Source organism: Vicia villosa, linkage group LG6 (genome assembly GCF_029867415.1).
Source record: "Vicia villosa cultivar HV-30 ecotype Madison, WI linkage group LG6, Vvil1.0, whole genome shotgun sequence".
NCBI lineage: Eukaryota > Viridiplantae > Streptophyta > Magnoliopsida > Fabales > Fabaceae > Vicia > Vicia villosa.
The window spans coordinates 51,661,299-51,685,716 of NC_081185.1; the positions used below are offsets into that span (position 1 = coordinate 51,661,299).

General features: G+C 37.5%; 1 protein-coding gene across 4 annotated transcripts; it reads left to right on the top strand.

Annotated features, from left to right (window-relative positions):
* Positions 1-1,531: 1,531 nt before the first annotated feature.
* On the top strand, positions 1,532-4,038 carry LOC131611516 (uncharacterized). 4 transcript variants are annotated; one of them, XM_058883513.1, is made up of 7 exons: positions 2,071-2,113; positions 2,202-2,283; positions 2,371-2,656; positions 2,857-3,241; positions 3,527-3,636; positions 3,777-3,863; positions 3,970-4,038. In XM_058883513.1, the coding sequence occupies exons 3-4, from the start codon at positions 2,436-2,438 to the stop codon at positions 3,074-3,076; spliced, it is 441 nt and encodes a 146-aa protein (XP_058739496.1). In that variant the 5' UTR covers positions 2,071-2,113; positions 2,202-2,283; positions 2,371-2,435; the 3' UTR covers positions 3,077-3,241; positions 3,527-3,636; positions 3,777-3,863; positions 3,970-4,038. The 4 variants fall into 4 exon arrangements, 1 of the variants encoding a protein (XP_058739496.1); XR_009286953.1 differs by lacking the exons at positions 2,857-3,241; positions 3,527-3,636; positions 3,777-3,863; positions 3,970-4,038 and adding exons at positions 1,532-1,737; positions 1,834-1,953 and having other exon boundaries at positions 2,067-2,113; positions 2,202-2,425; XR_009286952.1 differs by lacking the exons at positions 2,857-3,241; positions 3,527-3,636; positions 3,777-3,863; positions 3,970-4,038 and adding exons at positions 1,532-1,721; positions 1,834-1,953 and having other exon boundaries at positions 2,064-2,113; positions 2,202-2,425.
* Positions 4,039-24,418: the final 20,380 nt, after the last annotated feature.

Sequence of the window (24,418 nt, forward strand, 5' to 3'; positions counted from 1 at the left end):
CTTCTGAGCGCTGATTTGTGCATACTCTTTATATATTTCCTGAAATGGAAAATGCAAAGGATTATAGTACCACATTATCTTATACAAAATTCATATATAATGGGGTTAATAGTATTTCATCCCCCTGTAATGTTAGCGAATTTTGCTTTTCCCCCCTCCCTACCTTTTGGCAACGGTTTTTTCAAAAAAATCGTTGTCAAAACCTTCCTTTAGCAACGGTAGGGGGTAAACCGAAACACGCTCATATTACAGGGGGGTAAACTACTATTAACCCTATATAATGTTAACATCAAAACACAAAATATTGATCAGAACAAATCTTGTTCTAACAAACTGTGTATTGAAGAAACTAGTGTTATTAATTTGGATGATGCAAAACCAGTTCTTGAGGAAAAAATTATTGCCGTAGCAATCTGCCCTAAAACCTTTAGTGATAAACTACAAGAAACTATGTTTCGAGATTGTAAGAAATCAAAACGCTAAAAAGCGGCAAAAACATCTACTGAAGTCATTAGGAGCCATTAGATGGAGGTTTGATGGTCATCCAGAACTCGTAGGTGGAAGAGACTGGGGGACACTAGAAACTGTTGTGGTCGCGGTCTGACGCACATTTTCGGCGTCATGTGACAACATGGATCCCACAGCTCTCGGATTCGGTTGCAACTTGGATCCATCAGATCTAGTTTAGCCAGTTTCGTGTATCACAATTGGTTGTTTCGGATCGCAAATATGATTATTAATGGTTGTATTTTGGATATGTTAAGGGTTTGTTGGGGTTTAACATTAATTAATTAATTAGTATGTATATCTATCATTATATTCTTCATAATTTTAAAGCTCAACACAGAGAGAATGGGTAATAATAAATATTATTGAGAAACTTAGAGAGAATGGTATAATTTTCTTGGAATTTGAGAAATTCTTCAAAATATCTAAAAGGATTATGAAACAATTAGAAGTATCATTGACTTACGTGATTCATATATAGAGAGTTGGAGAAATTAAAATATACTTTGATAAAAAAATAGAGTTTATTTTTGAAAACTTGAGTAACTATTTTCCTATAACTCTTTTGTATTTCTTGTAACGAAGTATAGTAAATTAACTAGTTCCTCTCTCATCTTAGTAGAATCTTTGATCCAACTAGATAAAAAATTATGTTATTTTTGTTTTTTTTATCTTCTTTTGACTTCACTACAAGAAAAAAGGTCTACGGCCACACTAAATTTTTCCACAACTCAAAAACTGTGGCCACATATAAGCTTTGGCCAGGGTTTTCAAATTGTAGACATATGTTTAGAAATATTGAATGTGGAGTGTGAAACTGTTGCCTTTTCATCATTTTCCACGGTTAACAAACTGCGGATAGTTTAAGCCGCAATAGTAAAACCGCGGCATTATAATTTTCACTTCATATTGTGGTCCAAACCCAAAAATATATAGCCCGCCAGAATTTCCCCCCTTTTTTTTAGTTTCCCTCTCCTTAATTTTTTTTAGATTAAAAAAAAAGTTGAAAATGTAAATACAATTTCAATGTTAGTTTTCGTTCACAAATGGAAATAGGGTTAGAGATAGTGAAATCCAAAACTCTCTCCCTCCTTCAAGAGAAGATCGTGAACGGTGATGGTGGTGCGGCTGATTCCTCTCCTCCGATCGACAACAACAACTAACATTGCCTTCTTCTCTTTTCATCACAAATGGCAGCGCGACCTCCATCTCCAGTGATATCTCCTTTTCGTCTTCTTTTGATCCTCCCCGTCTCCGATTTTTTCGATTCATGTTAGTTTTTGTTTAATATCATGTTTTAGTAACCTAATTTGTTTAATTTTACAGAGATTAACACAAATTCTAAAAGGGAAAACGAAACCCTAGTTGTAAGCAGAATAGGGTTCGAGAAGAAGAAAGTCGCACTGTAGAGAGAACTAAGGGACTGGGTAGCGCGCCATCTCCCGTGTACGATTCTTCTCCCCAACCTTCACCTTTCTATTTTCTCTGCGTACAAATCTATCCCTTCTTCGCCTTTTACTTGAATCTTGTGGACTGGTCCTCATAAAATACTCTAGCAGTGGGGCTTGGCACTTGTGTTTATCTATGGAGTGCTTCAAACAGCAAAGTGAGTATGAACCTGTAAATTGCCAACAATATCACCTATTCCAAACATGTGAAATCATAGTTAACATGTATATTTGTGTGGCTTTCAGGTGACTAAGCTTTGTGACTTGGGGCCTTATGATGGTGTTTGTTTTGTCCAGTGGACCAAGGAGGGTTCTTTCATATCTATTGGTATAAACCTTGGTCAAGTTCAGGTACCTTGTTAGCGATTAGCTTCATTAGATTTTGTTTTATCCATCCATGTATTTGAAATAACAGATTTTGTTTCCAAGAAATCGCCGAAAGGGGTGTCTGGAATCGAGAAAGATTCGTGCGTGATTGATATGAAGTGCAGTAGTCACAAAGGGTTTTCTGAGAATTCACAAGGTGAGAGGATTTGTAGGATTTGTCATCTGGCTTTTGGACCTGCGTCAGATGCAACAATTGTCGAAAGTGCGAGCGTTACGAGTGGAGATTTTATTCAACTTGGTTGCGTGTGTAAAGACGAGCTCGACATTGCTCATGTTTATTGTGCTGAAGTGTGGTTCAAGCTAAAGGGAAGCAGGTATATATATTTCTGGCCAATTTCAATTTATATATCAATTATGATAGTTTTGCATCAGCAAATTATTGCATTTGATTGTCATGTTCATGTTTGTTCATATTATTCGAAACCATGCCCTTGTGATTGTCCTGGTGAAGATTCTTGGTTGTCGATATCATCAAATCGATTGTTCATTAGGTGAATTTCTTTTTCTTTAACAGATTATGTGAAATATGTGGCGAGACTGCAAAAAATGTCTCGGGTGTTACTACTAACGGAGTTATGGAAGAGTGGAATGATAGAAGATTCATGGACAACAGCGGTAACTCATCGTGCAGGTTTGGTGGATGCCGGCGAGCACAGCCGTATTGTAATTTCTTGATGGTGTGCCTGGTAATAGCTTTCATTATGCCATGTTTTTTTCATGTAAACATGTTCTAGCATCGGAATCAAACACTTATATATTTTAATGTGAGTTGCTGAACTTTTCTATTCATGTAATGGCTGTATTTTAATGTGAGTTGCAGGAGACTTAGGGAGAATAAGGAAGCTGTAGAGCTTGAGGCAGATCCAGAAAGGGATCAAAGAATTGTTTCTGCCTATTAGGTAATTTGGTAGGCTCTGTTCTGTTTTTGTCTTGGATTATATTTGAACTACTACTAGAGTTGTATTGTATCAAGTATGAATGACTAATATGCAAATGCTGATGATAGAGATGTTGGTTAACTAACAAAATCATGCAAGTTTTTTCATTAGATTTAGTCTGATTATGCTACTACCTGTTGGTATATGTTAATATTACATCTTCGGCGGTGCTTTGCAATTTTCTTGTAATTTCTTAGTTTATTTGCAATTTCTATTGAGATTTATTATTGATTATCATGATTTCAGGATTTGAATTCAACCTTATTGAAGAGTAGAGGACTTTCTCCGGAGATATTGCTGCTTAAATTAAGCACAATAACAAATCTCATCATTTCAAAGTTGATACTGAATCAAATGTACATACTCTCTCGATTTTCGAGTGCGATTTTCGAGTGTGATTTTCGATTTTGTTAATTTTAAGTTAAGTTATATATATTTTTCTGCTTTTCTTAGTTGTGTTGTAATGTTGTAATATGTATATGTATATGTTCTTCAGGTGTTGACGATATTTACTCTCACAGATTTCGTGACTTCTGCTAAAGCCGTTGCTTTTATTCGATTACCTGATTACAAATCCGGCAAGGTACAGAGGACTGTTTTGTATATGAGATTGGATTTCGTATTTGAAAAATAATCATAGGATTTTATACTTTTGGAGTTTTGATGATTGTGTATTTTGTTTCATGTAGATTGAAGTTCAATATCTTCATGATCATGCTGGTTTTACTACTGCTGTTGATTTGAGTCGCAACCCTGCTGTTATACCCCAAAATTTGCCCGCATCTTTTTTAGAAAGAAGGCAACAGATTTCTGTCTAAAAATTGGGAGTTTCATATAATCTTGGATTTTATTTCATAAATATCCTGATTTTATGAATACTCGGTTTTTAGAATTTTTCTTATACGGTATTTTGGCTCGCTGTTGAATTTATTCTTACACAAACGCCAATTACTGTTTATCATTTCACACACGCTGTTTATTTGAGATTTATTTACAGATAAATAGTACTGACGCAATTGGTACAGAATTAAAATTTTTTTTGCAGGCGCAAAGTCCGGGGATTTAGACTGTACTGGTAACGAGTAAATTATTATTAGTTTTTTGTTTCCCACTAGTTTTTCTAACAACTCATGTAAATAAATTTTCACCATTAACACAACAAAAAAAAAACAAAAATAAAAAATTAACTTTAACTGTTGAAGTTTCACTTTAACTGTTACGTTAATGCCCGGACAGCCAGTTGACAGTCAAACCCGGTGACAACACGATTCTCTGTGTTTGTATCATCAATCAAGTCAATCTTTCACATTTCAAAATTCCAAGATTTTGTTCAAGAAGTCTTCTGACAATCACAAGATCAGCAAAGACTCGGCACTGCACAAAAATCAGGTACGCTTAACTGTCTCCTACACAAACAGTCCCTAACTAGGGTTTTTGTTTTTTTTCAGGAGAACAAGTTTTTTGAGACTTCAAATGGATTTCATGGACCGCCATATGTCTCAAAGTACCACCAGACAAATTTTCAAACTTCGATTCGCTCGGACGCACAATCGACAGCTCAAACAATCAACAGACGACCAGTTTGACCGAAAAGTCAACAGACAGTCAAAAATGAAAATTTTTGTCAACATCCATATTTTGTCAAAAGATTCATCATTTGATCATTGGTTGATCATAATTCATCAAGAAAAGATCAAAAATCAGCAAAACCCTAAGTTTCAAAATTAGGGTTTTCTCCTAAAAAGTCAACTGAACTTTGACCGGCCATAACTCTCTCATCATTCATCCAAAAAATTCCAACCAAAGCTTTTTTTGAAGGAAATTCAATTATCTTTCAAATGCAATTGATCCCATGGTCATTGGATTCACCATTTGGAAAATATGATCCAAGACATTACAGGTCATTTTCAAAGTCAACAAAAAGTGGTTTTTTGTCAAAGGCCATAACATCAAGATAACTTCTCCAAATGAAAAAAAGTTTCCAAAGTAGCTTGTAGAGGACATCTTGAGGTTTCTAAAAAGTAAAAGAACTCCTTCATATGATCAGAATTGAGGGATTTATGCCTTGTTAAAGTTGGCTATTTTTTGGGAAAATGCATGAAATCAACATTGATCAAAAATGTTTTTTTTCCAAAAGGGGCCAAGTTTTCATGATCCAAACATGTTCCCAATAATGTTAAGGGCGTCCCACGACCAACCTAAGGCCCATAACATTTTTATTTCTTTTTTGGTTTAATTTTATTACATTTAAAATTAAATTGAAAAAGAAATGGTGAAGGATAATGATACATAGCTTTGTTCTTAAGCTAAAGCCATCAAAGTTGATTCAACTCTGCAGCATGAAGGTACATAGCAGGCCTAGGGCAAGAAGGTGAAGAAAAATCAAGCCATGGTTGCTTGAATTCAAAGCTTTATATTATTTAAAAAGTCAAAAATTCAGAGGCACTTAATGCTTGTTAGCTTAAGATTTAAGTACCTCCATGACCTATAAATGGAGTAGGACACTTCAGTAACAGGAGACGAATTCTGAACAAACTCATGCTTGTAACACTCTTGTAACAACTTGAAATATTCAAGGAAATTTAAATTTCGAATTTTGAGTTTAAGCCATTCTCAATCCAAACTAAACACTCAAACACGTTCCTCAAACATCCCTGAACATAACCAAATCAATTTCCAGCATCAAAACCTCACAAATTGAGCCACACAAGCCACGGTTTGTTCAAACAAAAACTTACCAAAATCTCATCATACACGCATATTTAGCACGATGTAATCATATATTTGAACTTGGTTTGATGTTCTGATCGTTTCTGGATAATTAATTTAAGTTTGGTCACGTATCCATGAAGATACCATTTTAGGGTTCTTGAACTCTATTTTGGGGTTTTTTGTTAGAGGCAAAATTAGACAAAAATAATGGCATGTTTGAATTCAGTGGATCATGGCAAATAGAATGGACAGGTCGCGAAAAATTTTTGTGCATGTTTACCCCTATTCGCTATTTTGCAGGGATGAAGCTCACCTATTACAGCGTTTTTTTGGCAAAAACGCTGTTAAAAGTGGAGGCTGGAGGTAGAAGACGAAGACGTGGCGCATCCCTACTGGCCAGAGCGCGCGCGTTTTTATTTTTTTAAATTCTCTGATTCAGTGCTTTGCAGGTGATACACGTGCCATGCTCCTCAAAATCTGAACCATCAGACCAACTTACCAGCTCATCCAACGCTTATCACACGCAAGTCCATACTATGGACTCTTCAGCTAGCCACACATGATCCAGATTTAATATATTTATATATTTTCCATTTTATTTTATTTTCTTTGCAAAATTAATTTAAAATAGTTTCAAAAATCAAAAAAATACAAAAAAAATATTTCTAGGTTGATAAAATAATATATTATTTTTTGACATGAAAATATTTTATTTTTCTTCATAATTTAAATATTTTGCATAATTAATTAGATAATATGTGTATATTTATCTTTTAATTATTTTTAACCCATCAAAAAATCAGAAAAATATTTTCTTTTTATTAAATTAAGTTTATATATTATAAGCTAATTTTGTACATATTTAGAATATTTTTATCTTCAAGTTTAAATATATGTGTATAATTATTTGCATAATTATATGTTAATTAACTTAACAATTTCAAAAACAATTTTAAAAATCCCAAAAAAATTAGTTTTGTTTTAAAATTAATTAACAAGCAATATGAACATATTTTAGACTTAATTTTTTAGGTTTAAATTTTATTTCTAATTCTTAGCATTTTAATTAAATTAATCATGCATTAATCCTAATTAAAATCAACCATCTAAAAAATCCAAAAATACTTCCTTTTATCTTATTGCAATTTAAATTCATAGATAAGTGTATAGGTTGTCAAAATCATGTAAATAGCGTAGTTTACATTTCCCGCACAATCGATGTAATAGCATAGATTTACTTTCCGCATTTTACATTCCCGCACTTTAAATTTTTGTACATATAAAACTGCGTGTATGTCAAAGATAATAACTGAAGCGTTAGGTCACTAACTTCAAAGATAAAAATATCTGAATCAAAACACAATCACACTTGTACCTCTTAGGGTAATCCCTCTGTTACTCTTTTCAAAATCAAATTCTACTATTTCAAATACAAATCTAAACTTTTGTTTACATCCGGTAAAAGGAGAATTTTCTAAAAGAAATAGGAAAAGACCTTATAAACTTAGGGTAGATCTCCTAATTGCTTGCTCAAATCAAAACAAACAAATGTCTCACATCTTCATTGTTTTTCAAAACAAAACTTTCAAAAAAAGACAACATTTTGTATATATCCAAACAAGGATCATTACGAAATTAAAGATCTTTTTTTCAAAACATCTTTCGAAAGATAAAACATTTTGTATACATCCGCACAAGGATCATTACAAAGCCAATTTACAAAGGTATTTTAAAACCACATACAAGCATTTCAAGGCAAGACAAATGATTCAAAACAAGTGAGCTAAGCAATTAAGAGCCCATGGATAACCATGGATACAAAGGGGTGCTAATACCTTCCCTTTGTATAACCTACCCCCGAACCCAAAATCTCTTAAAGGTCTTTTTCTGTTTCTTTTATAAACCTTTCCTTAATTGGATAAAATAAAAGTCGGTGGTGACTCTCTGATTTTCAAAACTCAAAAACAAAAGAAGAGTCAGTTCGTATATCTCCCACGAGAGATAGAAAAAACTGAGGGCGACAGAACTGGAAACTCTGCTGGGGACTTCAAAAAACAAAATGTTTTCAAAAGCGGTTACCTTAGAGTTTAGATCACTTCGATGTTTTCAATTGCTTGTCTTGATTGTTCTATTTTTCAAAGTTTTGTTTGGGTATTTACTTGTGTGAAAGATTCTAACCCGAATCTCGAGATACCTTAAGTATGTGACAATAGACCAAGGAAACTGTACGGCATGTACCGATACGGTTGATCTGGTTGTCACCGTTAGTGCGACACTTTGGTCTGTACTAATATCCCTTGAAAACGATCAAGGAGTATGTTAGGCTTCCGAAATGTCATTAAACACTAATTTGTCTTAGAACCACTACGCCAAATATAAGCTGTAGCAGCGCAGCTACTAAAGCGCTTTTAGCAAAAGCGCTCTCGTATGGTTTGCTAAAAACAAAATTAATAAACAAGGGAAAATGATGCAAAAAAAGCGCTCTGGTAGGGGGGTATGAGAGCGCTTTCAAAAAGCGCTCTGGTAGGGGGGGGGGTATGAGAGCGCTTTTAAAAAGCGCCCTGGTAGGGGGGGTATGAGAGCGCTTTTAAAAGCGCTCTTATAGGGTGGGTGCTACGAAAGCGCTTTTGGGATAAAAGCGCTCTGGTAGGGGGTGTTATTAAAGCGCTTTTGAAAAGCGCTCTTGTAGCCCATTTAAAAAATTATATTTTACAAACACACACGTTTTGTTTCAGATCCAAAACACGCGAACCTTCTTCTCCCTTTCGTTGCTCCGTCTTCAAACTCCCTCCCTCCAGCAACCGTCTCCTCTCCGTCGTGACTCCCTCACTGCCGCCGTCCTCACTCCCTCTCCAGCCTTCAACCGACTCCGCTGCCGCCTTCCTCACTCCATCTCCAACCTTCAACCGTCTCTTCTCTGTTCAGGTTAGGGTTTAACCAGTAAGCGCTTCTCTCTCTCTCTCTCTCACTCTCTCTAGATTTTCTTTCTCTCTTCGAAACTTGATCCAATTTTCCTCCATATTCGTCTTCTCTCATATCTGTATTGAACCGCAACAATGAAACTGCAATATTCATTACAGTTTTTCAGGATCTACGTTTTTCATGTTTATACTTTTGATTTTCGTGCTTTTTGGTTTTGGTGATGAAATTGAAGTTCTGATTCGTTTGATCTGTGTTTTTCTGGTTCGTTAGGGTTTATTTGAATGGGGAGAGGAAATATCGTGATAAGGATGATTGATAATTCTATGAGTAGGCAAGTTACGTTTTCGAAGCGGAGAAACAGTTTGTTGAAGAAGGCGAAGCAGCTTGGAATTTTGTGTGATGTTGATGTAGGAGTTATAATCTTCTCCAGCACTGTACAACTCTATGATTTTTCAGGAATCCAGTTGGTCCAAAGATGCAAGTTAATGGTAGAGGGCATGCGAGAATGATAGACCTACAAGGGCTCCATGTAAGTGAAGCAATTCACGTGCTGAAACATGAACTGGGTGTGCTAAGAGGCACAACCAGAGCTACAGAGCAGCGTTTGCAGGTTTAATTTTCTTTTCTGCTATATCTGTTTCATCAACTTTTACATGATTTAAGATTTTCTATATGTAGTTAGTAATAATCACGTTTTTCTATTGTAGGTTGAGCTCCAAACAGTGGATGGACTGGTAAAGGATAGAACACAATGTGCCCCTGCCGATTATGTTCCACAGAATATGAATCAAGTAATTGTACCCCGAAATCTTCTGTGGCAGGATCCTTCGGGGTACAGTTACTTGATTCATATTCTGTGACACAGTACAACATAGCTCAGGTGACTACTGGTTCTCCACTAAAGCATCAATACAACATAGCTCCAGATAATACAGGAAGCGTACATTGGTTGCATAAGAACTCGGAAGTTGTTTCCCATTTAGTTGTTTTGGTTTAGAAATATGTGAATTGGTTTAGTTGTTTTGGTTTAGAAATATGTATATATGTATTTTGAGTTACATTAATGGTATATAATATAATACTTTTTTTGTATATAATCGATATCGATTATAATGGTATATATCGATTAGAAATGATAAATTATAGGTTCATGAAAAAATACTGCCAAAAAATAGTAAATTACAGGTTCTGAAATATTGCTGCCAAAAGTGCAGGTTTAGAAATAATAAAAAAATTATAAAAATAATAGACACCTACAAAAGCGCTTTTCCAGAAAAGCGCTCTCATAGGCCACCCTACGAGAGCGCTTTTTCCAGGAAAGCGCTCTTATAGGGGGGGTCTACCAGAGCGCTTTTTTCAGAAAAGCGCTCTTATAGGGGGGGTCTACCAGAGCGCTTTCAAAAGCGCTTTTGTTACCTACGCCAGCGCTGGCTTTCACAGCGCTTTTAAAGCCCAAAAAAAGCGCTTTTAAAGCCCACGCGTGTTGTAGTGAACCTTTAGTTGAACTTGACTTGTGGCCTATTAAGTGACTGGCTTTGAAATTGATCGAAGTTAGTTATCCTCGAGGAATGTTTTGATCAGCCGTCCGAGCGCCGTATTGAGATGTTGTCTCCAAGGATCATAGAACCCGAATACTATTCTAGGACAGGTTTTAACCAACTCAACTTCAGTGGGGAGGGTATCACCTATGAACCTCATGCAAGCCTTTAAACCTAAGGCTATTGTTTGATTTGTTTGTGTTTGCCACATGTTTGACATCATGACATCATAAGCATCATAAACATATCATTTTCTCACTAATCATTTCAAGGATTGAAGAGTTTACCTTTGTTCTGTTGTTGCAGGTAATGGCTCCCGCTACCAGAGATTATATCCGAATCAACATCTTAACAGTACCATTTGAATTAAAGGACTTAATATCAGAATTTCCCATAAATGCTCAATTCACCGAAAAGCACGGTCACCTACTCCATTTGGTTACCTCAAAATTTGAAGAAGACATGATACGGGTCCTGTTCCAATTCTTTGATCCTGATCATCATTGTTTTACATTTCCTGATTACCAGTTGGTACCCACTTTGGAAGAGTTCTCTGAACTGATTGGGTTACCTGTTCGAGATCAATTACCTTTCACTGGTTTAGAAAAGATTCCAAAACCTGAAATCATTGCTGCTGCCTTACATTTGCGAAAGTCAGAAATATATCGAGTCCAATTGGGAAACAAAGAGTGGAGTCCAGGGTTTGCTTGCTAAGTTCTTAATGGAAAAGGCTCGATTACTACTAAAAAAACAGAAGTTACCTAGATTTTGAGGAAGTTGTGGCTCTTTTGATCTATGGGTTGGTTTTATTCCCTAATCCCGACCAGTTCATAAGTGTGCACATTATCAACATTTTCCTAACCCGCAACCCGGTACCTACCTTGCTGGGAGACATACTACATTCTTTACACACTCGTACCATGAAGAAACGAGGAACTCTTATGTGCTGTGTACCACTACTAGCTAGATGGTTTACATTACACCTTCCCCGATCAGTGTTGAGAAATGAACAAAGAATGCAATGGTCTCGCAGGATTATGTCTTTGTCTCATTCAGATATCCGGTGGAACAACTTCTTTCAAAGAGACATCACTATCATTGACCATTGTGGAGAGTACCCTAATGTGCCACTCCTTGGCATCAAGGGAGGCATCACTTACAACCCCTCTTTAGCTTTGCGCCAATTTGGATATGCACAAAGAAACGGTCCTCACGACATGATTATCCGTGGCATTGTGTTTGACTACGAAGATGGTTCCCAAAGATATCGACGAAGGTTTATACATGCGTGGGGCAGTGTCTACAAAGTAGAAAGCAAAACTTTAGGACAATGGAACTCTATTCCTATGGAGCCTTACCTCAAATGGGTGCGTGCTCATGCTCAGAAGTTCATCATGCCATATCCCGCTATTCTACCTGTGACTATTGAGCCAGAAGTCGAAGGGGACGAACCTCGAGTTGTTCTACATCCGGACATGCCAACTGACCTGGAAGAGCTGCAGAAATCTTGGGTTCAACTAAGAGAAGAAAGAGACACCTTTAAGGCACACTGTCAAGACTATGAGAGGAAAGTGTTGGAGCTCAGCAGACAACTCCAGGAAGAACAGCAGATTGACACGTTCTTGGGAGCAAAGAGAAAGCGTCCATGGGAGGCTTGAGGAATCCTTTATTTTCTTTATTTTATTTTGTAAGCCCGAAAGAGGCAAAGAAAAAAGAAAAAAAGAGAAAAAGAAATAAATTGTTTGACTAATAAATGTTTGTTTCTCTTTTGTTAAAACAAATCTAAATTCTAAGATCCTTGAAAACATTGCATATGCATTTCATTCATAAACATTGCATAACAGGTTCACATAACAGGTGTCTCATCTCCTCGCTGTTTATTTCCGTTAGAAGAGATGGATTCCGAAACAAGCGTCAAGAATCTCGAAGCACAGAACGCCCAAGTTCAGATAGCAATTCTGGAGCTAGCAAAGGGGCAACAAGAACTGAAAGCCCTGATAATCAAGAAGAAAAAGAAGCCCAAAGGATCTGTAGGCTTAAGTCACCTAGCAAGGAAGGTCAAAATCCCAGTCAAGAGGTCCAAAAAGGCGTCGATCCCTGAAATAGTCGGTGAAGGTGATCGAGAAGACAATCACAGCAACCAGGGTTCTACCAAACCCTCTCTCTCTTCTAACAAAGAAGATTATCATTCCGAAGACGAACAGGGTGATGACAAATACCAGTAGTTGGAAGAACGCATGAAAGCTATGGAGATACAAAAAATACCTGGGTTAGACTTCAAAGATCTTGGACTCGTCTCAGATATTATTATTCCTCCAAAGTTCAAAGTTCCTGTCTTTGCAAAGTATGATGGAGTTTCTTGCCCAAAACTACATCTGAGGTCCTATGTAAGGAAGATACTACCTCATACAGCAGATAACAAATTATGGATTCATTTCTTCCAGGAAAGTCTGTCGGCTACACAACTCGAGTGGTACTACCAACTGGAAAGTACAAAAGTTCACACCTGGGAAGATTTGGCTGCTGCTTTCTACAAACAGTATCAATACAACGCTAACCTGGCACCAACCCGTACTCAACTACGGGGCATGTCTATGGCACCAAAAGAAAGTTCCAAAGCGTATGCACAAAAGTGGAGAGATCTGGATGGAAGGGTTCAACCACCCTTATCTAATCGCGAGCTGGTCGACATGTTCATGGGCACTTTAATTGGCCCTTTCTACAGTCATTTGCTGGGAAGCTCATCATCAGGTTTCACTGACCTGATATTAACTGGAGAGCGTGTCGAAAGCGGTATTCAAAATGGAAAAATTCAAATAGGCTCCTCCTCTGGTACTACAAAAAGGCCCATCAGTGGGAGAAATGAAGTCAATACAATGCACAGTCAGAAAAGTCGTAAAAGTGAGCATCACCAGTCTGTAGGGGCTGTTCTGATCTCCGCATCTGCACCTCAAAAAGATCAACCGCCGAAGTATACGCGTCGACCAGATGCACCAAGAAGAAATTTCACCAGAATCAATATGACAATCTCTCAAGCATTGCAGCACTTGTTAAAAGCAGATCTGATCACATTGAAAGATCCTCCAAAGAATGTCAACACTTCCTCTCCAAGTTATCGCCCCGATGCAACATGTGCATACCATTCTAACTGTCCAGGACATGACGCAGATCACTGTTGGGCCCTGAAAAATAAAATACAAGGCATGATAGATGCTGGGGAAATTGAATTCGATCCTCCAGAGACTCCAAATGTCATCACTGCTCCTATGCCAAAGCACGACAAGACCGTTAATGCTATCATAGACGCTGTTTATATCTATGATGTGAGAGAATTGTCAACTCCACTCCTTGAAGTTAAAAGAAAGCTAATCCGAGTTGGTTACTTTCCAGGTTGTGACCATGATTGCTTTTATTGTGCACACCTACCCAATGGTTGTGAGAATCTGAAAATAGGAATTCAAAAGTGGATGGATCGTCGTATCATTATGTTTGAGAGGCTCCCTTCTATGGACGATTTATGCGAAGTTTTTTCAAATGGGATGAGAATAGAGGACGTCTCAGTGGTTTCTAACATGCCATTGAAAATCCCTACCAAAACTCCTTTCAAAATTTCTGCTGCACCCAAAGTGGCATCTGTAATCATCACCAGTCCGGCTCCATTTCCATACTCCTCAAACAAAGCTGTCCCGTGGAGTTATGACACTAATGTTTATGTCCATGGAGTTAAGCAAGATACCTTGACTGAAGAGGCCATGAATTTTACTACTCCAACTGTTGATAATATTGTGGGTACTAGTAAGATTACGAGAAGCGGAAGGATCTTTTAACCAGAAATTTCTCCAAATGTTGCTACTAATCCAGTCCAGGTCCCAGTTCCTAATCAAGATATCAACGCTCGAGGCAAGGAGCCACTAGTTGAACCAGTTCAAGTACCGGTGGAAACCACTGTTGAAGATCCGTCGAGGCAAGAAATGGAGGAAATATTGAAAATCATCTGCAAAAGTGATTACAATATTGTCGAACAACTAGGGCACACTGCTTCAAAAATCTCAATGTTGTCTCTGCTAAAGTATTCAGAAGCTCATGCCAAGGCCCTGATGAAGTTCCTGAAAGCTGCACATGTACCAGATGAGATTTCAGTCGATCAATTTGAAAATTGTGTTGCCAATCTAACAGTGAATAACGGTCTCGGTTTCTCTGATGTTGATTTAACCCCTGTTGGGAAAAATCACAATAAAGCCCTGCACATCTCCATTGAATGTAACGGCACCACTCTGTCTCATGTGCTGGTAGATGACGGTTCCTCTTTGAACGTGTTACCAAAAGCAGTACTGGAAAAACTTGACTTTGAAGGAATTGTGTTACAACCAAGCGATGTTGTGGTAAGAGCCTTCGACGGGTCAACAAGAACAGTGTACGGAAAAGTGAAGCTCCCAATCAGGGTTGGCTCTCAGATCTTTGATTCTACCTTTTACGTAATGGAAATTCACCCAGCATATTCCTGTTTACTAGGACGCCCATGGATACATGGGGCAAGCGCTGTAACTTCTACCCTGCATCAGAAATTAAAATATCCGGTAAAAGGTAAGGTCGTCATAGTTTATGGCGAAGAAGAGTATGTGGTTAGCCACCTGAGCAACTCCAAGTATGTTGAGATGGATGGAGAATTCATCGAAACTCCCTGCCAATCTTTTGAGGTGGTCCCTCCAGATGTCTCTGCTGCAAAATATATTTCTGCTACAAAAGCAACTCCAACTATGGCTTCTCTCAAAGATGCCAAAGCTATGATCGAAGAAGGTGGTTGCACAGTATGGGGACAGCTCCTCGATGTACCTTACAAGTTCGATAAGCTAGGTCTGGGCTATGCTAATGGAAATCAGAAGAACGATCAAAGTCCTCGTTCTGGAGGATTAATGTCACATTTCATCAGCCAAGGAGTGAATGCTATTGAAGATGATGGAGTGTTTTTGAATCATATTATTCAGCAATATCTAAATGAAATTCCACCTGTTTCCCTGGAAGTTTGGGATACTTTGGGAGAACCAAGCAGCGGGTATGATTTTCTAGTAAAGTACACTGCACCTCAGAGTTCTTTTATTGCCATGGAAGACATTGCCCCAACTGGATGGGGTGATCAGTTTGAAGATTGCAAAAGTTTCACAAGTTCCATCACTGAGCAATACCAAAGTCCACCTAGTCCAAAAGAAGTCTGGGATACACTAGGAGAACCAAGCGGTAAGTATGACTATATGGTGAAGTATTCTGCTCCTCTGAGCTCGCAGATCGCTATTGAAGACATCACCCCAACTGGATGGGACAACCATTTCGAAGACAATATGACATTCACAAGCCCTGTCGCTCCTGAAGAAGTCTGGGAAACACCAAATAACGAGAATGATTTCCTAACACAATACACTGCTCCACACAATACCTCGCTCAGCCAACAGAGGTATCTCAGCCTGGACTCTCGTATCCAGCAGAGTATCTTGCTTATCCTGAAGGATCAACAGCTCATTTCCCCACTAAATAAATCAATGTTGTGGAAGACGAAGAAGACAGTGGCAACTGGAGCAGCTGGATACTCCCTGCTCACAACAATGGATTGAACAACTGGGAAGCTGAGGATGTGATCTCCTTTGATCAGGAGTAAATGCAATTTCTTGTTTTCGTTGTTTATATGTTCAAAGATAAAAATGGTTCCTGTACTATCGAACCATGAACTTAAATGCAATTTCTTTTTATAAGGGTTTGTCATACCATGACCATGTTCATTCAATAAAATCATGGGACGTTTGCATATTCAAATTTTGTGATCCTTTTTCTTTCTTTGCTTTCATTCATTTTCAAATAGCTATGTGTTCTTACACACACCCACATAATAAATGCAGATTCACATTCACTCTGGATCCTATTGATAACGATTCTGCTATTGCCAGTCATGACTTTGAAAATCCGATCTACCAAACTGAGGACGAAAGTGAGGAAGATTGTGAAGTACCAAGGGAACTTGCAAGGCTATTAGAACAAGAGGAAAAGACTATACAGCCGCATGAAGAACCAATTGAAGTTATCAACTTGGGCAGTGACGAAGAAAAGAAAGAAGTCAAGATAGGGGCTGATCTAGAAGACAGTGTCAAGCAAAGACTGATTCAAATGTTACAAGAATACCTTGAGATATTCGCTTGGTCCTATGAAGATATGCCTGGCCTTGACACGGATATTGTGGTTCATCGTCTGCCAATCAAAGAAGGTAGCACTCCAGTTAAGCAGAAACTGCGGAGGAGTAGGCCCGATATGTCCAAGAAGATCAAAGACGAGGTTGAGAAGCAATTCAATGCTGGCTTTCTGAAAGTTGTGAGTTATCCTCCATGGATAGCTAACATAGTGCCTGTGCCTAAAAAAGACGGGAAAGTCAGAATGTGTGTAGACTACAGAGATCTGAATCGGGCAAGCCCCAAAGATGATTTCCCTTTACCTCACATCGATGTACTGGTTGACAATACTGCACAATGCAAGGTATTCTCCTTTATGGATGGATTTTCAGGGTACAATCAAATCAAGATGGCGCCCGAAGACATGGAAAAAACAACCTTCACAACACCCTGGGGAACCTTTTGTTACAAAGTGATGCCCTTTGGTTTAAAGAATGCAGGAGCAACATATTAGCGTGCAATGGTAGCTCTGTTCCATGATATGATTCATCAAGAAATAGAGGTTTATGTCGATGATATGATTGCAAAGTCCAACACCGAAGAAGAACATCTGGGTCATCTGCACAAGCTGTGTGACAGACTCAAGAAGTACAGATTGCGACTGAATCCGAACAAGTGTACCTTTGGAGTAAGATCCGGTAAACTCTTAGGTTTCATCGTCAGCAGCAAAGGTATTGAAGTTGATCCTGCTAAGGTCATAGCCGTTCAAGGAATGCCCATACCCCGTACCGAGAAACAAGTCAGAGGATTCTTGGGACGTCTGAATTACATAGCCAGATTTATTGCCCATATGACTACTACTTGTGTGCCGATCTTCAAACTGTTGAAGAAAGATCAATTGGAAAGATGGAACGACAAATGCCAGTTAGCCTTTGATAAGATCAAAGAATATCTTCAAAAACCACCAATCTTGTTACCTCCAGTGGAAGGAAGACCTCTGATAATGTACCTAACAGTGTTAGAAGATTCAATGGGGTGTGTACTGGGGCAACATGAGGAGTCTGGCCGAAAGGAACATGCAATCTACTATCTTAGTAAAAAGTTTACCGATTGTGAAACAAGATACTCACTGCTCGAGAAAACTTGCTGTGCCTTAGCACGGGCGGCTCGCTGACTAAGGCAGTATATGCTAAACCATACCACTTTCTTGATCTCCAAAATGGATCCTATCAAGTATGTGTTCAAAAATCCTGCTCTCTCTGGAAGAATAGCCAGATGGCAAATGATCTTAACAGAGTATGACATCCAGTACACTTCACAAAAAGCGATCAAAGGAAGTGTGGTAGCTGATCATCTGGCTCATCAAGCAGTGGATGATTATCAAGCGTTGAACTTTGACTTCCCAGATGAAGATATTATGCTAGTTACTAACTACGAACAACCAGGACCGGAGGAAGGACCCGAGCCAGGATCCCGATGGACTATGGTTTTTGATGGAGCTTCTAATGCACTTGGTAATGGCATCGGAGCTGTGATCATTTCCCCTGCAGGAGGTCATACACCATTCACTGCCAGATTATGCTTCAACTGCACTAACAATATAGCCGAGTATGGAGCATGTATTCTGGGTCTCAAAGCTGCAATTGATCTAAGAATCAAGTTCCTGGAGGTCTACGGAGACTCGGCACTTGTAATTTATCAAGTCAAAGAGGAATGGGACACGAAGCACCCGAATCTAATTCCTTACAAAGAATATGTACTGAGTTTGATTCCTTATTTTGAAGAAATCACTTTTGAACATATCCCGCGCGAAGAAAAACAACTAGCTGATGCTCTAGCTACCATGTCATCTATGTTCAAAGTCAGGTGGGACAATGAGGCGCCAATGATCACCATTTACAGACAGGATGAACCAGCCTATTGCAATGAAATGGATACCGAAGGAATGGAAGAAAAACCATGGTTCCATGAAGTAAAAAGATATCTCGAAGCTCAGGAGTACCCTGAAGGGGCATCCATTAACGATAGAAAGTTTCTAAGAAGATTTGCTGCTAAATTCTTTCTAAGTAATGGAATCCTTTACAAACGCAACCATGACTCGACTTTGCTTCGTTGTGTAAACAAGAAGGAAGCAGAACAGATTATGGAAGACATACACGATGGTGCTTTTGGTACTCATTCAAGTGGACATACAATGGCTAAAAATATCTTAAGAGCAGGTGTAATATGGTGAACTGACCTTTTATAATCGAAAAAATGTACGGTAAGCAAGAGTCGCCACCGACTTTTATTTTATCCAAATATTAGAAAGGCTAAAAGAACAGAAAAAACCTTTAAAAGAAATTTTGAGTTCGGGGGGTAATTATGCAAAGGGAAGGTGTAAGGCACCCTTTGCATCCATGATTTTCCATGGGCTCTTAATTGTTTTGCTCGTTTTGAAACTAAAAGTTTAGAAATGTATAGAAGATGAAGAAACAAGGACTTTAGCTCGTAAATGAGCGTAGCCTTGAAAGTGTTTTAGAAAAAAGTGTAAGGAAATATTTTTAGAGCAAGGCAAAGCAATTAGGGGCAATTACCTGGTTAGATGAAAAATGTTCTTTTAGCCTTTCCGGGTGAAAGGGTCTATCCATGCCATAGAGGGCAGGAAGCCTTTCATTTGGAGGTTGAAGGGTCGTCGAAATATCCTTCGCCATAAGACTAACCCATACCATAGAGAGGCAGGTAGTCTAAGGGAAGGATCAGAATAGCCTTTTTCGTAGGCAGCCAGAGGATACCTCAGCCTTTTCCGTAGGCAACTTCCGAGGGTCGAGGTCATGTTAGTGTATTGAAGGCAGCATCATTAGGGTCACATGACCTTTATTTATCGAGGCAACATGGCTGAGGTATCCTCGTATTCGAGGGACATGGCTATTCTGTAAAAACACAAGGCAACAGGCAACAGGCAACAGGCAACTGGCAACAGGCAACAGAGAAGTTTACCCAAAAGTGTGCGTGTGTGCACCAATCACGTGATTATGTTCAGTTATGTTATCTTGTAAAATTACGTGATGCTAATTCAATTAATAAGTTGCACTCCCTAGAATTACTAACCACGCAGTATAAAATAAACAGTAATAACGGGGAAGGGAAATTGTAACCAGCGGAGGAGAGGGGATTTGAAACCAGCGGGATATAAAAATAAAAGGTTTAACATAAGTAATAATTGAGATAGAGTTTAGGGTTACCAACGTTCGTAGCTTTGGCAATTTGACAAACCCTGAAAAGGCGGAAAAACAAAATGAATAAACAAAGAGGGGTGAGTGCATTATCGGTTCAGAGGCGAACATTGCTAACCCTAATAAAAATAAGAGATAAAGAAATTAGAATAAATAAATCAAAAGGTACTTAGCTTTTGCATTTTGAATTTGATCTGACATGGTTGGCGGACGGAGGATGTCTTGAGACTAACCCTGAAAAGGCAAAAAGGCAAGGCATAGAAAGGAGTGAGTGTATGCACAGTTCAAAAAATATAAGGGCAAACCCTAAAATCAAAAGGAAATAAAATAGACTTTAATTAAAGAGGATACTTAGCTTTGTGAAGGGCGTGGCGCGTAGTCGGAGAGTGTTAGAAAGGTAACCCTGAAAAGACATCGAAAAGGAATAGATCAGTGTATAGCTTGATCTTCGTAAACCCTAATTAGGGTACAAATTAAATAAGAAAATAATTTAATTAATTATTGGTCTGACGACCTAATTAATTAAATCGAGTCGAGGAAATAAAATTAAGTATGAAATATATTTTTTAGGATTTTTTATGAATTAAAACGAAATAAAGATGTATTTTTGAAATAATATAAATAATTAAATATATTTATGTGAAAATAAATATATAAATATAATAGTTTAAATAAAAATATAATAATAAATATTAATTAAACAAATAAAAGGAAAATAAGTACATATATGAATTTAATAATTTAAATAATTAAATAATAAAATAAATGAATGTAAAAAAAGTTTTTATAAAAACAACTATAGTTGTTTTATTATAATAAAGAAAAGAAAAAGAAAATAAATGATATATATATATATATATATATATATATATATATATATATATATATATATATATATAAAATAATAAAATAAAAGGCTGTGTAATTAAAATTAAAAAAAAATTCTGGAAAACTTAACTTTTGTTCCAGTGTGGCTCACGCACGTGGACTATGGTGCACCTGCACGCCAGGAAGTGTTGGATTGATCTGATGAGGGAATGGACGGCAGAGATGACGAGGGCGCATGGTACGTTTGAGACTTGAAAGCACCGGATCTCTTTGATTTCAAAAACCCACGCGCGTGCTTTCTGGCGAATGGGAGACTGCCAACGCATCGTCCCCTTCCTCGAGAAATTGCAGAAAACGTTTTTACAGCGCTTTTTGCCTGAAGCGCTATAAAAGACCCTGCACCTCAAACTGAAAAATAGCGAATAGTGCTAAACAAATACAGAAATTTGGCGCACCCTTACCGTTCGATTCGTCTGGTCCTTGCGAACATAACCATGGCATTAATTGAACCTAATTTTACTTGCACAGAAAAGCCCTAAATTGGAGCTTTATGCCCTAACATGGCATCATGCTCATAACAACGCAATAACGTGCCAAATTATCCAGAAACAATAAACAAACCATTCTAAACATGAATATGCAATTAGATTTGAGAATGAGTGCATGAATACATTGAACCGAATCGATTTAGGAATCGGCCAAGAACGACTTACAGTGCTTGATTCTTGATGTTTTGTGACTTGAAAACGATTGGGAATCGTTTAGTGATGCTCGAGGAACAATTCTTGATCACTTGCAACACCTGAATTGGCTTAAATCTCAGAATTGAAGTTGAGATTTTTGAAGGATTTTGAACTCGGGATTAGGGTTCTTGCAGCCAATTTTCTCAACCCTTGCACTATGGACTGGTCATATACTTATAGAGGAATGCTTAGGGTAACAAATTTGGATCCAATCTTCTTTGAATCTTGGATTGCTTGTTTGAGAAAATTTGATTTGTAAGATTTCCAAATTTGGCCAAATTCAATCTTTTTCCTATCAATTTGCTTTTGCACGAAATTTATGTTGAATATTGAGTATTTTGATGATCAATGGTGATTGAAACTTGAGGGAAAATCAAATCTTCCATTATTTCCATATTTTATAATTAAATCATGATTTAAAAATGAATAAAAATCATAAAATAATTGGTAAAAAATATATAAAAATAGGAGGTCTTTGTTTTTATCACGTGGATGGGCCTATAATGAAGATTGAACAAAAAGGATGCAAGCCCATTTAGAAATTTTTGAATTTTTCAACCTCTTTTCTTCACATTTTTTCTCAAAAATAGTCCAACTTTGACAAGGCCTATCTCTCTCAATTTTTGAGGTATGGAAGTGTTCTAGGACTTTTTGGAAACCTTAGAGAGTCCTCTAACCAGTGTCTTTGGTCTCATATCAAAATTATTTTCCATGCTCATTTTATATCCTTTTGAAAAAAGTGTCTTTTTGTTGACTTTTGAAAAGGACCTATAATGTTTTGATCCATATCTCTCAAATGAGGCATTTTTAGACTTGGCAAGTGAGACACAATTTTGTAGAGAATCAAATTTCCTTCAAAATTAGCTTTGGATGGAAAATTTTGGATGTTCCATGTGAGAGTTATGGCTGGTCAAAGTTCAGTTGACTTTTCCTATACAAAACCCTAATTTAGAAACTTTTTGATTTGTTGATTTTTGATCTTTCCTTGATGAACCATGATCAATTCTTGATCAAATGGTGAATGATACTTCAATATTAGGATCTTGACAAAAAATCAGGAGTTTTGACTTTACTTTGACCACAGTTGACTTTTAGGTTGACTTAGTCGACTGTTGACTTTATGATCAATTGAGTGACCAATTCTTTGAAATGAGCCTTGCCATTTGTCATAGAGATAATGTGAGACATATTGAGCCATATGAGATGTCTTGGAGCCATTGGTTCAGTGATTTTCCTTTGAATAACCCAAACCCTAGTTTCCGAGCCTTGTACAGGAGAGTGTGTCTCGAAGCTTTGTGTATTGATTTGAATTTGTATAAGAGAAATAGTGTGGGGCAAATTTTGGGGTATGACAGCTGCCCCTGTTCAATTGTCTTAAACCTGAAGATGTAGAGTGGTTTGTATGCCAGTCGGTATCTGAAGGTGGAAGATGATTGAACACTAGAATACCGAGAAATTTACCTTTGTCGGGGATGGGCTTGAAGATGCCATCCAGTAAATCATGTATCAGATTATGTTTGGAGTGTTGATCGTTACGGAACTTGTTTTTAGATTTTTGAAAGGTTGATTGTTTAAGGAATCGTCTGAGATATTGACTTAAATCTGAAGGTAGTTTGTTAAGGAACCGTCCAAGGTATCGACTTAACTCTGAAGGTGGATCATTAAGGAACCGTCAAAGGTATCGACTTAATCCAAAAGGTAGATCATTAAGGAACCGTCCAAGGTATCGACTTAGATCTGAAGGTAGGTTGTTAAGGAACCGTCCAAGGTATCGACTTAACTCTGAAGGTGGATCATTAAGGAACCGTCCAAGGTATCGACTTAACTCCGAAGGTGGATCATTAAGGAACCGTCAAAGGTATCGACTTAAATCCAAAAGGTAGATCATTAAGGAACCGTCCAAGGTATCGACTTAGATCTGAAGGTAGGTTGTTAAGGAACCGTCCAAGGTATCGACTTAACTCTGAAGGTGGATCATTAAGGAACCGTCCAAGGTATCGACTTAGATCTGAAGATAGATAATGTTTATTTTTGACTGCAGTAGTAACCTGAAAAAGGTAAAGTTAGTTTTCTTTATGCCATGTCATGATGCATGCAATGTGTTTGTGTGACGGGATTCTCAAAATAAATGAGAACCTCGCATGTTATGTATGCACTTGTCGCGATGTTTTATGTATTATATATGAACATGTATGCAATTGTATGAATATGTTAATGACATGTGATATGTGAATATGATTTATGTTGTCTTGATTTGAGAAAATAAATCTCTATATCCTTGTGATTTTATTGTCCGATCTCGTCTTGAAAATGCTCAGCTGGGGATTTATGGTTTCTGCTTGGGGATGATCAGTAGTTTGATGTACCCTGATTTAGAGATATTAATAGACCATGTTGAAGAAGAACAATATGTTGGATGACCGGTGGTATTAGAGATGTAAGCTCTGTTGGGGAGCCCTTGTCTTCGTTGAGACGAGAACTTTTGAAGATATCTTCCTGATGATTACTTTGTGGGGATATGATCTTCTGTCTCTGTGGGGATTCCTTCAGATTTGAAAGAAGGACTTCTGGGTTACTTTAGACATTGTCTCCTCGCCTTTCCTACCTAATGATCTAATAGATATTTTTACGAAAACAAAGATAAATGATAATCATGTTCATATGCATATGTTCGTTCAAATTTAACATTGGATGTTTGCGTATTCGAAAAAGAAACGAAAAATTTGAAGTAAAGAAAGTAACTTGTATTAAGAAAAGCCATGAATAGGCAGACTAAAGAACATATTGTGTGTTTTTGAAAAAAGTACGGAATAAAAACAAAGGAAAAATAGCTATGTGGAAACAATCCTATTGAGTTTCAACTCTGCTATTGCTATTATGTCTTCGAGCGTCTCATCCCTTGCTTGTTGGAGAAAGGTGATTGAATCGATCCGCGTCTTTTGAACTTGATGTTGTAGATATATCTGATTGATGAATGATGTGAACGAGACATAGTCGTACGCTTAATCCTTAACTTTTGCCTAGACCG

Bases quoted from the DNA above. Each gene is read 5' to 3' on its own strand.
- LOC131611516 (XM_058883513.1), top strand. From the start codon at position 2,436: ATGAAGTGCAGTAGTCACAAAGGGTTTTCTGAGAATTCACAAGGTGAG. The intron at 2,657-2,856 runs GTATATATATTT...TTTCTTTAACAG, and splicing joins TTCAAGCTAAAGGGAAGCAG to ATTATGTGAAATATGTGGCG.